This window comes from Parambassis ranga, chromosome 5 (genome assembly GCF_900634625.1).
Source record: "Parambassis ranga chromosome 5, fParRan2.1, whole genome shotgun sequence".
Classification (NCBI taxonomy): Eukaryota; Metazoa; Chordata; class Actinopteri; family Ambassidae; genus Parambassis; species Parambassis ranga.
Window position 1 is genome coordinate 17,159,762 of NC_041026.1, and position 16,804 is coordinate 17,176,565.

The window sequence follows — 16,804 nt, forward strand, 5'->3', positions numbered from 1 at the left end:
CTAGCTGTGTGTTTGTGTGTCCCAACATTTTTTTATCCTTTTTTACTTTTTTAAGCGGTACTGAACAAATGCTGTGGCATCCTACGTGCCTTCCCACACCCACTACAAATAGACAGCGAAGGTGCTACATTCCGTGGCCTCGGTGCAGATCCCCGAGGCTGAGGAGTATGTTCTGTGTTGGTGGGCATGTCACAGGGTCCATATGAAATAACAAAGGACTAGAAAGACTGTAATCTACCTGTGTGTGTCTGTGCTGTGCTGTGCTCATGTGCTATTGTACTGTATTTGGACTGATTCATTTCCCGTTTCCGTTACTGTGGGCTTGTGTGCTACAGTCAGTCTCCTTAATGCTCCCTATTCCCTTATACTTTTGTTTCTTTCTTTCTTTCTTTCTTTCTTTCTTTCTTTCTTTCTTTCTTTCTTTCTTTCTTTCTTTCTTTCTTTCTTTCTTTCTTTCCTTCCAAGAAAACATTTTTTGAAATCTGCTGTATTGACTGTTGGTGCACATGCCTAACTAAAAATGATTAGTTAATAATACTATAATATAATACTGATAAAATACTATAATATAATAATATTAGTGTAAGTAAACAAAGAACAAACCACTACACCTATTGTACTTGTGGTTTGCTCAGAAAATTGAAAATTAATTTGCTGTCTGACATTAGTTTAAGCTCTAATATTGACCTCTGGTGGGATGCATGGATTTTTAAATTATTACTATTTCCCTCCAGAGGATCAGTAAAGTAAAGTCATATCTTATCTTAGTTCAGATTCATATTTTATTACTGTGTTTTTCTTGAATGTAGTGCCTCACACATAGAGTCTTGTCAGTCTTTAGTCATTCATTTTACTGAGATGATATTGACTAAAAAAGCATAAAAATGCTTTATGCCTCTGGCCTCCAGCATATTCTGAAATAAAAGAAATGTTTCATTGTGTTACATGGTCTTCAATTCTTGCATCCTCTGCCATTGCCATTTACTCCACTCATTCACCTGTGAAATCTTATTTCAGGTTTGTTTCTTTGTTTTTTACATAAAGCATCTTTCTCAGCATTAACTAAGGTCTTTTATATCATCTAACATTTAAACTGCTGACAGGTCAGTGAAAGGTTGCGGTCCTATCTCAGGCATTAGTAGTACAACAGCGTGTGGTTTTTTGGATTTGTCATTCGGCCATCTTTTGTAAAACCACCACAGGCCCTATGGTTTATGATATCCTCTATTTCCCAGTCATTGTGAAAAGATGTGTTGATTTCATACTAAATGGGCTGGTGTCACCTAAACTCACCTCCCCAGCTTGTGCACCCCTTTGGTTTTCTTTTAAAGATCTTTTTAGAAAAATGTAAATTGAACTCAGGAGTAATTGGAATGTTTGCCTCTTGTTGTTAGAGGTCACTGTAATGTTTAACCACTGGTGGCACCCTTTACCCCTTCCTATGTTCCCACACACTGCAATGCCAAATAGAACACTTTGATCACAAAAGCAACAAATCCAGAAGGATTTAGGTTCCCTTCCACCGGAGTTTAATATAAACACTTTTAAGTGCACCTCTAGGTCGTTTCAGACTCTAGCCTGGTCTCAGGAATGCTTCAAGTAAACCTACAACTGAAGCAATACCTCTTTGTTGCATTTTGTTAGTTGTGGAAAATATAAGTGTGGGCAGAGTGTTGCCTGGCTTTATTTTTTTGTCCCTTTTTTAACATTGTCTAGAGGCATAAAGTTGCAGATAAGTGGTGTGAACTGCTAAGGCCCAGAACACACCTTCATTTTTCATTGATTTATTTACGTTGGACCACAGTGTGAGTCTTCCTCTCCCTTGGTTGCTGGTGTTCGTTCTATGTCATAACTGGTATGTGTGCATACGTAAGTCTCTCCCAGCATGCCGAGTTTGCTCCCTTGGGTCCCTGGCCATGTGCACAGGGTGCCTCCTCCACCCCAGCTGTGAGGAACAGGGCTCTGACATAGCCTGTCCCTTTAGCTCACTCTGAACGTTTGACACGCCGGGCACAGAGGTCAGCCTGACCTACTTTCCCCTGGCGGCCCTTCTGCTGAGCTGCAGCGCTCCTCAGCAGGAGGGGGGGACAGCGAGGGCGGAGCTGCTTACGCCTCCACTGCTGTCCTGGTGTGTTAAATCACCACCATTTGTTAGGAGACACGCTCCTGTGTGTGTGTGTGTGTGTGTGTGTGTGTGTGTGTGTGTGTGTTTTTTTTTTTTTTTAGGAGGTGTGTGTGGGAGGCATCCCACATAGATGGTCACACACACACAGACACACAGGCTTGTGCTGAGGTTGGATATGAAGTGCTCTGTGGGGGTTGCAGGTAGATGCTGGGCAGCACTTGGGCAGGACCCCTGCAGTGAGCTCTGTCTGACTCACTTTGTGTACAACTGTTAACACCCTCTGACCTCTTCCTCCTACTTCATTTCCCTCTACCGTAGATCTACTTACTCTCTTATGCTAACTTATTGTCTACTGTCTCAAATCAAAGATGGGGCCGTAAATCATGTATGTGGTGGCTGAAACATTAACATATTGTTGATATACCCACCAGTAATTGGTCTACATTTTTTTATTGTTGTCTAGCTTTCTACTTTTTTCCTACTCAGCCCACACTATGATCTATTTATCTAAATCTTCCTTTGCCTCTGTTGTAATATTTTTTAGAATTCCTTTTGTTCTTGTTCATCTGGTCACCTCTAAGTGACCCACAGCAATAACCCACATAATTTCACACTACAAATGTGTCTTAAGCAATGGAAGGAGTTTATATGACACAACATGGGATGATGTGTGCATAGGGGACTGTCGCAAGGTAAAGTGAGCAGGCAGTCAGAGTTCATTAAAAAGTAAACCTATGATGTTGCAGCAGGGCTTTGCTGTATGACTGTATCAATGATTTAGGCCCAGTAGGAGGTTTAAAGGACAGAGCCACGTCTCTGTGCAAGTTCAGCTGCTTCTATCTGCTTGGAACCAAGTGGCACACACACACTGAGACGCACACAGAGGCTGTAAAGAAAAAATGGTTTTAAGTACTTAAGTGTGTAAGGCATTGTACAGCTTGCATCACACTCCCTCCCACTCAGACCCCTTCCCCTGTTGGACATGTCTCAAGGTTTCAAAATAACATGGGCTAGCTAAATGGAGAGCCTCTTATCTTTTTGTCACTATCCACTATGCATGATCACTCTCTGCTAGCACATTGTTTTATTCATCTATACTAATGTCGAGCTATGACAAGGCAGCAGGGGACAAAATGCAGCTGTATATTGGTGCTGCCACTTGCACTCTGCAAAAAGCTAGACTTGTATAAGTTAGATAAAACTATAGTATCAGAAAACACGTAGCAATGGGTCTGTCAGATCACTGTTACTGTGTCACAGCATACAAAGTACACATGTCAAGTCTATGTGACTTCTCAGATCTGATTGTAGTGATGAGTTGTGTTTTTTCTATTCTGCTTCGGCAGAGCATATTCTCACTTGGAAGAAGAGGTGGTGCTCATGTGGTAGGATTACATTCAGACTGCATAACAGCTCTGATCACAGTGTAAGCCTGAGTGCTTCTGTATCTAGTTTTAAAGATCTGATAACAGCGTGACCAAAATATATTGTGGTTTGAGATCTTTCCATGAATTTGTTCGGGTGTATAAGAGCAGCTGTATAAGGTTTTGTAAGTTCCTTACTTGAGTTAGTGTCTGAATGTAGCTAAAACTAACGGTCCATTGATTAATTGCCAAAACCTCTAACGGCGTTGATTGCGATGATCAATTTTTACATCCATTTCACACATCTATGTTCCAGCTTCTGAAAGATACAACATAAAAGTTGTTTTACTGTTTTTTGCTGATTTTAATAATTAGTCTCTGTCTCCTCTTACCACATCTATTGTAATCTAAGCTGTTGTTTTTTTCTGTAAGGGCTCAGGTTCCTTACTTTAGGTATTTGGGTGATGGTACATCCAATATCATACATTTGGCTGTGCTGTGTAGAAAAGCAGGTGTGGTCCCCTCTTACAAAAAAACACAGCACACTGTTAAATTACTTTGAATTTATGTCAGCAATATTGGATTACAATGTTTGAAAGAGGAAAAGTGTTAAAAGTATGTAATCCTGCTGTCCATTTTTGTACTCATTATGTTAATATGCTTACATTTTGTCAAAATAAAAATGCTTCCTGTACTTCCAGATAGTTTAGCAGTTTCAGGAAAGCAACTATGATTGTTCTTAATATGCTGAACATTGAGGGGTGAGAAGACTAAAGGATTATGATTCAGGTGTTTTAAGAGGTTTCTTTGGGGATTTTTTGGGGAATTATTACCTTCATTTTTGCTTTTGTCCAAACACATTTCCAATAGTTACTTTCAACCTTGGTAGAAAAATTAGTAAGATGTCTCAAAAAATTTGAAGTGCAACCCTCTAAAAGAAACAGCTAAAACTACAGTATTTTCAGTGCTTCTAGTGCATAAGTTGTTTTTTAGAGAAATAAACCACAACTAAATATGACGTAGTGTGTTGAGGTGTGAAAAGTTCTCACTGGCTTTGCCCCTGCTTTCCTGACTTAAGTAGAAAAACCCATTCCACAACTGCAGGGTTATTTAAATTTAGAGTCTTGATTAAGGTGAGTGACCATAAGACCACTGGAGTGGCTTAAAGGTAGCAATTGAGCTGCCCTTTCTCCTTAAAGATCAGGTTCATGTGTTCAATTTCAAATTGATTTTTGGTTTTACTGTCAGAAACTTTTCTGTGCTGGCTCAAGAATAGAATTATTTAACACCACTATATGTCCGCTGGATTGCATTGGCATTTTAGAGTGATATAACCAACAAGACTGTGAGTCTCTCTCTTTTTCTTTTACTTCCTTCTCTCTCTCTCTCTCTCTCTCCCTGTCCATCTCTCTGCTTATTTCCAGTATCCTTTAAACTCATAAGAGAATCCTACTGATTTTTAGTGTGACCATCTGTCAATACCACTCCATAAAGTGGAGTGGAGAGCATGTGCATCCATTGGCTCTTGTAAGCCCTCAGCTGGTCTGGCTCCAGCTGGTTCTAAGGGGCCTGGCTGTTGCTGGTTAACCCAGGCCTGAAGCACCGCTCTCTAGCCCTTGTGGCTACTTCAGCCTGCCTCGCCTCCCCTATCAGGCAGCTGGATGAACCTCCCTCTTCACTGCTGTGGAGTAGCTTGTAACACTATAATGAGTTAACTTTCAGAATGATCTACATAATTTATTTCCTGCCCCCACAGGAGCCACATGAAGCATTAATTAATATCAGGCCCTGCTATCAGCAACCATCCCAGTGTGGGATTCCTTCTGGCTCCTATTTTTGGCACCACTGGAATTCGATACGTTGTGCAACCTGAAAGCAGTTTGTTGGATACTGATGAAAGATATGGCGTCCTGGTGGCTTTGTACACAAATTAAACTCTAGTAGATGTGCATAAAGGTGAAATCCGGACACAGATCTGGTGTCATGAAACAAGATGACCTTAATAGCTTCTATTACACTGCCTGTGTAAAGTGGGACAGTTGCACCTTTCTTGCATCTTGCAGTATGTAAAGGTACATGGATGGCACTTCAGGTTATTGTTGCTACATCTTAAAGCTGGCAGGGGAGGTAGCAGCGCCACATTGAGAATTTGAATAGAGGCACAGCATAACACAATGCACCAGACGATGCACCTCTGATTGTAGACTAATCTCACCAGCTTTCTGTCTTTCTCTGTTTTCCCCCCACAGAACTCAATACGGCACAATCTGTCATTGAACAAGTGTTTTCTCAAAGTGCCTCGCTCCAAAGATGACCCAGGAAAGGTGAGACTTTTCAAAGCTTTGCATGCTACTTTAATACAAAAAATACAAATAAAACAAAAAAACACCCTCAATTGACAAATTCCAAAGTTAGAACTGGTTTTGGTGTGTATCATGCCGTCTCGGGTAGAAAAATGTTACTTTTGAAAGGCTGCCAGGACTCTGACAGTCTGGAAATGCATGGAATGCTCGTAATCTATTATGCACCTCCCACCCTCACAGAACTGTATTTCAAATGTAAGGAGAGACTAGTTTTTTGGACCAGCACAGACAGCAGATGTGGGTGAGGAGAGAACGACTGGTAGAGATGGGGCCGTAACAGGGTAGAAGTCGGGTCATATCAGAGTCTGGCATCCCTCAAGACTTTTTTCTAGGTGAGGCCGAACCCACTTAGGAAGAGAAAAAATTAGACCTCATTTACGCTCCGCTCCACTCCCTGTCTCCGATTTTTCTTGTCTGTACAAGGATGTATAGTCCATGTTAATTTGACATTTGAATCTCAGTAGGACCACCTACATTTGCTACTTCAGCCTGATTTACTTCACAATCTCTTGTGAAATCAACCCGATAAGTAGCATCCCCTAAAGGACTGTGTTGCCTATAGGCCTATGTTTACTATGAATGTGTGCATTGGTCTAACCATATGTAGCCTAACCCAGATATCATCCCGGCACTGTCAGAGCACACGGTACATATGCTTAGGGAACCACACAAATAATTACACATATACACGCACATACACACCAACACAAGCATAAGGAGCTACGCCTAGCTGTGTAGAGGATGGGGACTGAATGCTAATTTCATGTTTTGCTGTAATCCTCTGATATTGACACTCCTGGGAGCTGCTCCACTAAATACAAAATAATCTATTGCTGTATGGATCCCATTCCAAATGCATGGCCAACATGCTCGCATCCTTAATGTTTAATTTGGAATTTTCCTCACTCCCTTCCCCCCCGAAGACAACTTCAAAGAGGCGCTAGCCGCTCTTGATATGTTGCATCAATATTGTAATGTGGCAGGAATATGAGAACTGCTGGTTGGATGAGATAGGAGAGTCATGTCGCTCTCTGTCTGTCTCTCTCTGAGATGGTGTAAGAGATGACAGTTGGTATTGTACATACACACACCTTGTCTACCTCGGAGGTAGGGGCCCGGCCTGTGAAGGCGGCTGTTAATAATCTTCATTTTAATTGGTCGTATGCCACAGCCTGGAGTTGCAAGGATAACCACTGTCCTTTTTTGTTTGTCTTTCCTGTATTTACATACAGAAAGGGAAGCAGATGACATAATTTATGGTGATGTATGAAAATGAGCTGCGTCATTTAGGGGAAGAGAACAGGTAGTGTGCATCTGTTATCAGGATGTGTTTTTTGTTTAAATCTTTACAGCGGCCTTTGTTTTATGACTGCAGAGAACATTGTGGCTTTGCACTGTTGTTGCCCCAGACTCCAAGGATACACTTCGCTTGGCATTGCTACAGTATAATGCAGTATATTTGTGAATAATTTAATGACTCTGTGTTTTTTTTTTCTGCCAGCTCTCTTGGGTGAGTGTAGGGCAGAAATGCAGAAACTCTCATCCCATGAGGTTTAACTTAGTGTTCCCCTCCTAATTAAAAGAAACACCACCCAGCCTGGCATTGTCTCTGTGACACCTAATTTTCGAAACATCTGCATTTAAGCCCTGCATTTTAACACAGCCATGGATCACATGTAGAAAAAAAGTGTGCCTCACCTTTAGATACATTCTTTAGTGACGGGTCTCATCAAAAACAAGAGTATATAATGAGGTCTCTACGCCGGTCTGTGATGTTTCTTCATCTTATGTTGATTGTGCTGTGAATTATTCTCCCCTCTGAGGAAAATGTTAATTGACCCCAAAGTCTCACACATATTAAGTTATAATTTTAACCCCCTGACAAATATAGGGCAAACCCAGATTTTAATTTTAACATTTGCAGCAGTGGTTTCTGTGAGCTTTGAAAATAACAGATATTTTAGATTTAACTAGAGCAGGCCATTGCATATGCAGGAGTTATTGTATAGATACTTGAGATACAGCTTGTTCCATGCCCTCTCCTGTTGTTCAGAGAATTTCTTATGGAAATATCAATTATTCTCTCTGCTAAGGAAGTAATTTTAAAGGTCCTGATCTCACTTTCTCTTGACAATTGAGATTTTATCAAGGGTTGTATGAAATATTAAAAATAAATTCAGAACTTGCAGGGCCTCAGGGTAAAAATCTCATTTTTAACAACTGTAAGAAACGTTTCTGTTGGCTTCGAGGAGGAACACCATTGAAAAATAAATTAAATGGGGCCGAATGCAAAGATAAATAATGCAGCCTGGTTGTGGAATTACAAGCTGCAGCCCCAGAGCCAGCCCCAGCTGTTCTCTCCCCGATTAGCCTTACTCAGACCTTAGAAGAAAGCAACACGGCAGGCCTAGTGCTGCCTCCAATCCTGGGCTGAGACAGTAGAGCCTTCATCCTTGGCAACAGCGCTCTGGCTACAGTACCTGAGGCTGAGGAAGTACAGCTTCAGGAAAGGCTTAGCATTTCACCACCACCAGCTGCCCTCACCAGCCTCTCATTGAGGAGCAGCCGCAGAGGAGGAAAAGCCAAGTCTTTCTTGCTAACAAAGCCCACCCACACACCACACAAACTCTTAACACACAGCTATCAACTCAAATAAAGGCTCGGGCTGATAGGACAAAATAAAGCAAAGCAGATGAGGCCCCTGAGTTTTAAATATGTTGCACTGGCAAGTATATTTCAGTGCCAAAGGAAGATGTTTAAAGGTGTTGCTTGTCAGGACTTTCTTTCCTCTTAATTAGAGAGTTGACTATGATGATCAACAAAGGTCCATGGCCCAACTGTCTGTAATGTTTCAACACATGCCTTTCATCTGCCTGCAGGGCTCCTACTGGGCCATTGACACAAACCCAAAGGAGGACGCCTTGCCTACACGGCCAAAGAAGAGGCCACGGTCTGGAGAGCGGGTGAGTTTGTTGAGCGAACTTTGCAAACAAACCAAAAAAAAATCATAGTTTCTATATATATGCTGTTCCTCTGTCTTCAGTCTTTTTCTGTGTCTACTTCTGCCTCAGTTTTCTTTTGCGTTTGCCCTCCTTTCTCTTCCACTTTTCCCTTTACTCTCTCTGTACCACATGCAAACATGCACACAGACTCAGTAGGAGTTCATATCCAGACTTTATGTAACTGCCTCTCCATGCTGTTTTGCTAGCCTGTCATGAAGTGGGCTCCTTATTAATAAACTATGCCCCAGGCAGCCATTACATACATTACATTTTGCACTCACTTTTTTTTAACAAACATCAATTAATGCAGAAATGTGTGCACCGGCTATTCTGAGCGGGAGCTTTTGTCTTTAATTATGCATGAGTCTTGTCCAGTGTTACGTACAGCTGTACAGGTTTTTTAGTGAACAGCTCAGATTGACCTGGCCCTTGGGCATCCAAACATAACAGGCTCTTGTCTCCTCCTTCCCTACAATGTGGCTGACCAGAGGCTACAATGAAGAGAGATTCTCTTAAGCTGGCAAGCCCCCCACACACACACCATTGTCTCTACTACGCATATGCACTAGAACAGAGACCACATAAAACTTAAAATGCTATTCATGTAGTCGCCCTACAGCACTGAAATACACATATCACATATTTTCAACACACTGCTTTGTTGCTGGTGTGAGATTTTGCATACAATAAATGTAAAGGTAAAGGAGAAGTCCACTGTTTTTAAAAAGATGCTCTCCTGATCCCTTTTTGTTCACTTGAGTGTACCACAAAAGAACATACCAAGTAAATAGTGTGTGTTCAGTAGGATACATGCTCTATTCTTCACCCTTCCCCCAACTTAGACAGTCTGCCTACAAGGCATTCCATTAATAGTCTCAGACGTTGAAATGGAGAGTTTGTGAAATCTCATTTATGTTTATCATGAATTAAAGATTGTATTGTTGGCAGCCAATCCTCTTACAGTAAGCAGTTTTGGAAGACAGGCATGCTCAAGTTATCTCTCACAACAGTGTGCCTATCCTGCACGATGTAAGAGGGCATGTATGTGTTCATACAGTGTCTGTGTTTGGGTGGGGATGGGGGGCTGTCTCCCATCTTTTCAAAAAGCACTGTTCAAATGTGACCTAAATAAAGGTGTTGCTCTGTCACATGACGATGTTTCTGATTTGGGATCTTGCAGCTTTGTAATTTGTTACTAACATAATGCAGGTCCTTTCATGCCACCTGCAATAGTGAGATCTCATGTTTTTAATAATTGGATTATGTTGACTTTTTTTTTTTCTGCCTCCGCACCCCACCCCCAACCCCCACAGGCTTCCACGCCGTACAGCTTGGAGTCAGAGTCTTTGGGGATGGAGTGTAGGATCTCTGGAAGTGCCTCTCCAACGCTGGCAATCAACACTGTGACTAACAAGGTACTACAGCCAGCCATCCAGCCTCCAGCTCCAACACACACCTGGCTACACGGCTGCACCCTGACCCCACCCACTTCTCCAACCACCTACAGCACTATTCCCCACAGAGAGAGGAGCGCTCTTGTGGAGGGGGAGATGCAGGCACACACATTTACACACACACACCAGCATATGCTCATGTGCCTAAAGCTTCTCCTCATTGCAACCCACACCAAAATACACAACTACCTGCCCTGCTGTACCTTTTTTCCCTCTACAACAACAGGCAGCAGGCTCTTGTTGACTTCGGCACAGAAATACTATGCTCACACCGATACTTGGTGTTTGTAACATGATAGACTGTAAGCAGTGCAACAGAATACTCCACATGCTGTATGGGGTGTCTGTATTTGCACCTGTAGTGGTGGAGGTTAACACCCAGAGTCATGTTTCTGATTCTGTGACCACACTACAGGTAACCAACCCTGCTGCTGGCTCTGTCTGCTCTCAGTATTTTTTTTAAATATCTGTAAAAAGCTTGGAAACACTTGTACATCATAGAGCAAAGCTACAGGGACCGCTAGCTGTTAGCTGTGAGTGTGCCGCTCACTCTGAAATTTAAATAGGCTTTTTAACCTTAAGCTCTCATCCTCTGGGCCCAGTGGGGGCAGCTCTCAGGAGTACTTTTAAAAAGCCTACAAGAGTCGCTTATTCATTTGCTGCAAGCATTACAAAAAACAGTTTAACGTGAACAGTTGTGTTCACAGGATAGATGAGGTGTGTGTGTGTGAGAGAGAGACAGAGGCTCTCATACATTCTGAGTAAAAGTCTGAGCGTATGTGTATATGTGTTGTAACTTGTGTGCACATGTATGGCAGAGTATGTTACAGTGTGTTTCCGCTTGTTTTGATGAGTATGTCAGTGACAACTAGCTAGAGGCTCTTTCTGTGGAGAACAGAAACTGTATTTGTTCTGTAGCAGACAGATTCACGGGTTTAAATGTGGAGAAAGATGACCCCTTTTTTTTTCTTTCACTACAAACAAGCATTTTGCTGAGCACCAATCTCCACCAGCAGTGACTGCATAATAAGACCCTAATGTTAAGAGTTGACAGTTAAATCTGGACTCCTGCCATCAAATACCTCCAGTCAAATAACTCTGACGAGCAACAACCAGAAAACATTTAAACAGCACAGTATACACTTCTGCCCTGCAGATGAAAGGCGCTTCTGACTTGTCTCTTTCTGCTCATTAGATTGTGACAAAAACTGTTATGTTGTTGAACAGAGGACAAAGTGGAATAGCAACAGTCTGAGGCCCAAACTCCTTGGAGAGAGCTTGTTTCTCACTGTCTTACACTGTAAACACACAACAGGCCACGCCTCTTTCGGTGCAGTGTGCCAAGCCACAGGAATTCCCTCTCTCTGTTTTTCTCTCTCTCTCTTTCTATTCCAGTCTCTCCCTCATTCCCGCCTTCTCAGATAGACCAATGGGAGAAGCTGGCAGGACGACTACTGAACCAGCAAAAAAACTCAGTTCTCTTTCTCTCATCTGTTGGACATTCCTCTTCAGATTGTACTCCCCCTCTCTTTTTGTGTACCTTCCTCACACAGACAGCCTTTACTTCCTGCTCAGACCAAAGGTTGTGTTTTGAGGCCGCCCCAGACAGAGACATGAATGTGATGAAACTTTTGCACAGACGTGTGATGATGGAAGGAGAGAAGGGATTGTTGGAATTGTGCTTGCTGATGAATAGTTTTTTTTCCCTCCTCTGCCTCTCTCTCTCTGTTCAATCCTGCAAGCAGGGATTGTGCTGAACATTGGCTGGCATTGTGGGAGACACCTGGGCCAATCTTGCTTTGATTTCATAATCCATGTCTCATGCTCCAGATTAGGCCTCCATGTAAAAGACACCTCTGGCTTTTTACTTAATTCACTGCTAAGAATAGAACACTGACTCGCCTGTCTGCTAGCTGTACACACCGTTTACTGTGGAGCTGCGCCTGCCTGTATGAGCATGCTTGCCTGTGTCTGTGTGTATTTATGTGTCCTGTTGTACCTGTGTGCACACATGCATTTGTAAAAATTACAAATGTTTTACATGTATGTGGCTGAGATGTGATATGATGTTTGTCTTTGATGGTGCGTTCCTGAGTGGGCGTCTTCACTCAGGGGACTCGGGGGTCTGGGTAAACCGCAGAGCTGTGAGGTTTTAAAATCATCGCACTTTATGGTTGAGTAAAGTAAAAATAGATTGTGGTGAGAGACTTAAGGCTAAAAGCCTGTTTTATGACTTCATTACACATAACATTTATATTTCTGTGGCACGCTGTTTTTGATTAGCATTGTGGAGCTGATTTTGTAGACGTGCTTAAGCTTTCAGTCTTAGCTTCTCATTGTGTTCCCCTTCACGCTGATGAACACTGGAGCCAAGCCCACACTGAGTGGTTTAAGGCTAGAGTTGCCTAATGAGCTTCTCTTACTACAACCCCATCCTCCTCTCCCTGTGCCTCACCCTCATTCCTTGAACAGTAATACCTGGATTCAGCATTTGTGCTTTTGAAATTGTTGCATTTCTGTCAAACTGCTTAATGTGATCGGATTCTCCTTTGCTCTGCATCCTGTTGTTCTGCTGTTAATGAGCTGGCCAATGCCAGAGAAGGTAGTCATAGCTTCCTGAGTTCCGTCACCTACTTGTGGCCTATTTAGTTGCACTCTTAAGCTCAGCAGATAGACAAGAGGCTTCAGTCCACTGCTGCTGAGAGGCAGGGTACTGGGCAGGGCCTGCCTAAAGGCTACTGCAACTGCTGTCTCATTGTGCTGAGCACAGAGCCTACTCTGTTCCTCTCACAGTGATGAGCAGAAGCCACCATGCCGCACTCCGTCATGGATGGGAACACACACCAGTCTTAGAATGCCAGTTCCTCTTCCACTGCAACACCATCAGTGCATTACTGCCATTCCTTTCTCCCAAAACAAAACTCAGCACATGGGCTATTCTCTGTGGAGATCATTATATTCATTATCTGGATTGTTCTTCTCACTATTGTCTTAATTGTCTGACGGCGCACTTTATTTGGGAAGGGTGGGAGGACTAAACCTTGTTAGACGATAATTATGATTGTCGTCCTGAAGTGCTTCGGCTAGTTTCGCTCCTACATTGAAAGGTCAGTGTCTCGGCTGCACTGAAATCCTTTGTTAGCTGTCCCAAACGGATTTGCGCTTGGTGAGCAGATGTGGCTGACATCGTCAGTAGTGTGACCTTTACTGATGGGAATGTCTGAGCTGTCTCTCTCTAGACCCCTTTACACATCGAGATGGAACCCCTTAGTGCCTAGTGAGGTTTGAGCTGCACCCTGTGTCTCACATACATAACATGTCATTGCATGCAGCAAACACATCCATGGGCTTTACATTTTAATGTGAAATTATATTGTTTAACTATACTTCAACAGTACCTGTCATACACATTCTTTTTTTTTTTCCAAGAAATGGCATGGCCTGCCTTTCTCAAGAGTAGAAATGACATTCATAACAGTAATTAGTGTGCGTTTGTGCATGTGTTTCAGGTGGCGTTGTACAACACAGACCAGGAAGGGAGCGATAGTCCAAGAAGCAGCCTTAACAACAGCCTGTCTGATCAGAGTCTGGCCTCTGTCAATCTCAACAGTGTGGGCAGTGTACACAGCTATACACCGGTAAGAACAAGGAGGCAACTCCACAATGATGAGGAGGATTTTAGAGGCCTTTGTGAAGGTAAATGCTGCAATTTATCTTATGCAAACCTATCCGAATCTAACATGCATATTAGTTTTTTAAGGAAAGACATCCAATCTTAAGGTCCTATGAGGACAGACCTGAGGATAATTAGACTCAAGCAGAAGTAAAACAACCTACAGGAGTATAATGTGCCTCTTTAAAACAGTAACAATATGCTTTCCTATGATGCATCTTTTTACCAAAAAGTGCCTTTTTTAGCTTTGCAGTGGTGACGATATACCAGATCAGAGCTGACACATAGACCTGAGAAATACAGCAACATGACCTAGGCTGAATGTAACACTGGTCCTGGTGTGACCCCTGATAAACTGATGTTTTTTCTACTTCTTTATTTAGTATCATTCACTGTTACAAAGACAAAACAACAAAGGTGCAAGTGCAGCTTCATGCTTGCCAAACACATGCCCAGTCGTTCCAAAAAAGTGAACAAAGTGTAGGATGCTAGTAATTTTGGTTTCTGGAGACTTTCCAGCTCATGACGGTCTCTTAGTCAGATATTTATAGCAAGATATTTATATAAATTTTGTGTAATTGCTTTAGTTGTTTTTTAGCATTAAGCATCTAAGGCCAAATGATAAATTCTCATTTTATTCACATTTTTCAAGCTGTGGGAGAGTCATACTGACTAAATGAATGAAAATGAAACACTGCCAAACTTAGAGAGAGTACTGTATCCCACATTTCATGTGATCAGAGAGCCCCAGGAGGCTTTCTTCAGAGGAACCAGCCACAGACAGCAATAGACGGAGGTTCAGGGTGGACATGAGCTCGAGTGCAACATCAGGAAAGGGGTTAAGGGAAACAGAGAGAAATGTGCACGCTCCTGGAAGCCAGACAAAGAGAAGTGCTTCCTCTGATGTCCTCCCACCAGAGATGCCCCCTCTTTGGTGTGGTCCTCCTGCATCCTAGAGTGCTCCCGGCTCCAGGCGCTCGGCATCGATCGGCTCAGCCTGATGGATGTGCTCTCTCTCTCTTTCTCTCAGCCAAAGCAGCAGCTCGCAGTAAACACTCTGGCTTTATTATCACCTCTTCACTCTTACCCAAGCTGGTCTGTGATCCATGCACTGCAGTAACGTGCATGCCCACATATTGGAAGAGGAAGATGTTACGATCAAAAATAAGATGTGACCGCTCTTGTAATGCTAGCCTATAGTGCACACTGTGAAATAGCAATGGTTTAGCATTGTAGCCCTGGCTGTGGTTATATATCTAACAGGCAAACTGGTTGCTTGAGGGAACACTGCTTGCCGTCTCACAACCAGGGGCAGTGCATAACATTGACTGCCCACACAAATACATGGATAAAATGGCTGCTTATTTGTACAAGGTATTGCTATTGATTTTGGTTTAAATACATTTTGCTTAGCCACCTGAGTATTGGCTTTGTGTCCATTCCAGTTGCTCTCTTAATGTTGTGTGAGCCAAGGCAGCCAGCAATGACCTATATTGTTTTTGTAATTGTTCTTTAAATGTAACACCTCTTAGAGTCGCTCTATTTGACTGTTGACAACTGCTTCACCTTAAATTGTCCAGAGGTTTTCTGTTTTTGTGGCTCCAACACCAGATGAACATGAAAAGTATGTATAATAGATGTGTATGTTTAAATCGTATGGTGCACATCTCCTAGCATCAATAGTCCTTGTAGTCTGTGGTGCACTAGCCAGACTGTTCCAACGAAGTCTTTCACAAAATAAATCTTATATTTATTTATATGTATTTACAAACAGTTGTTCACTTTTGCAGATCTGTAGCATGTTCCTGTCTCTTTGTCCTCGCAGGTAACCAGTCACCAAGAACCTGTGTCCCAGTCTATGAGCCTCCAGCAGCCCCCACAGTCCCAGTACAACATGCCAGACAGGGACAAACAGCTCCTCTTCTCAGAATTTGAAGATCTCAGTGCCTCCTTCCGCAGCCTTTACAAGTCTGTTTTTGAGCAGTCCTTCAGCCAACAAGGTGAGTGTCCTCTTGGGAGCATCAAGTGGAAACCTAATAGAGAGACTAAGCTTCACTTATCAAGGAACGGGATGATTCTCAGAACAATTTTCCTAATGTGGGTTTGTTATTAACAGCTGGGGCTATAGAGGGTATTTAGGCAGTAATTAGGTTTAGTAAGAAGTAAGCAGATATTCAACAGGGTGCATAGCCTATAGTACAAATCTATACTGAGTATTTCCCTGATCTTTTGCCGGAGAAATGTCGAAAAGACCTCATTTTTTATTCAAAGGCATAGTCTGAAAGCCCAAGTCCTAAATATTTTATTAAAGGATATAAAGAGATGTTACTGCATTTATTTTATGGTTAATTCTTGACATCACATCAGATGAAAGTGATCTGTGTCTTGTCATGTTTTTTTATTTCGGCAATGTTTCATCAGAGGAGGAGAAAGAGGTTACAGGCAGCCAAAGTCCCCAGTAAATCTGTTGGATTTGAGGTTCATTTGTTATAATGAAGGGGGGAATTTGTATCGTATAATACATAGTGGTAGAGAGAGCACAGCTTTCCAAAAGCCTCAGAGTCCCTGCAGAACAAAAAGCAGTTTTGCTTGTAATCTGATTGACTGATAAACAGAGAGCACTTGACAAGTGAGTTAGGAGGAAAGTAGACTGAGCTTTCTGTGTATAACCTACTTTCACAAATCAAATGCATTTCATGCTAATTTTTTTCAAAGAGTTCCTCTGCTTTAATCTATCATCTATGTTTCATTAGTTGAAAGTTGTTACCTTTTTTTATGCGCATAAAAGTGAAATCTCTTAGTCAGACAAGCTCTAGCAATTAA

The 16,804-nt window shown here is 42.3% G+C and overlaps 1 protein-coding gene across 1 annotated transcript in view; it reads left to right on the forward strand.

Annotated features, from left to right (window-relative positions):
- Nucleotides 1–16,804, forward strand: part of foxj3 (forkhead box J3) — a 67,340-nt gene that overhangs the window by 42,772 nt on the left and 7,764 nt on the right. The window contains exons 3-7 of the mRNA XM_028405985.1: nucleotides 5,739–5,813; nucleotides 8,732–8,815; nucleotides 10,168–10,269; nucleotides 13,818–13,946; nucleotides 15,807–15,981. Coding sequence (XP_028261786.1) covers nucleotides 5,739–5,813; nucleotides 8,732–8,815; nucleotides 10,168–10,269; nucleotides 13,818–13,946; nucleotides 15,807–15,981 — 565 coding nt within the window. The remainder of the gene's footprint in view (nucleotides 1–5,738; nucleotides 5,814–8,731; nucleotides 8,816–10,167; nucleotides 10,270–13,817; nucleotides 13,947–15,806; nucleotides 15,982–16,804) is intronic.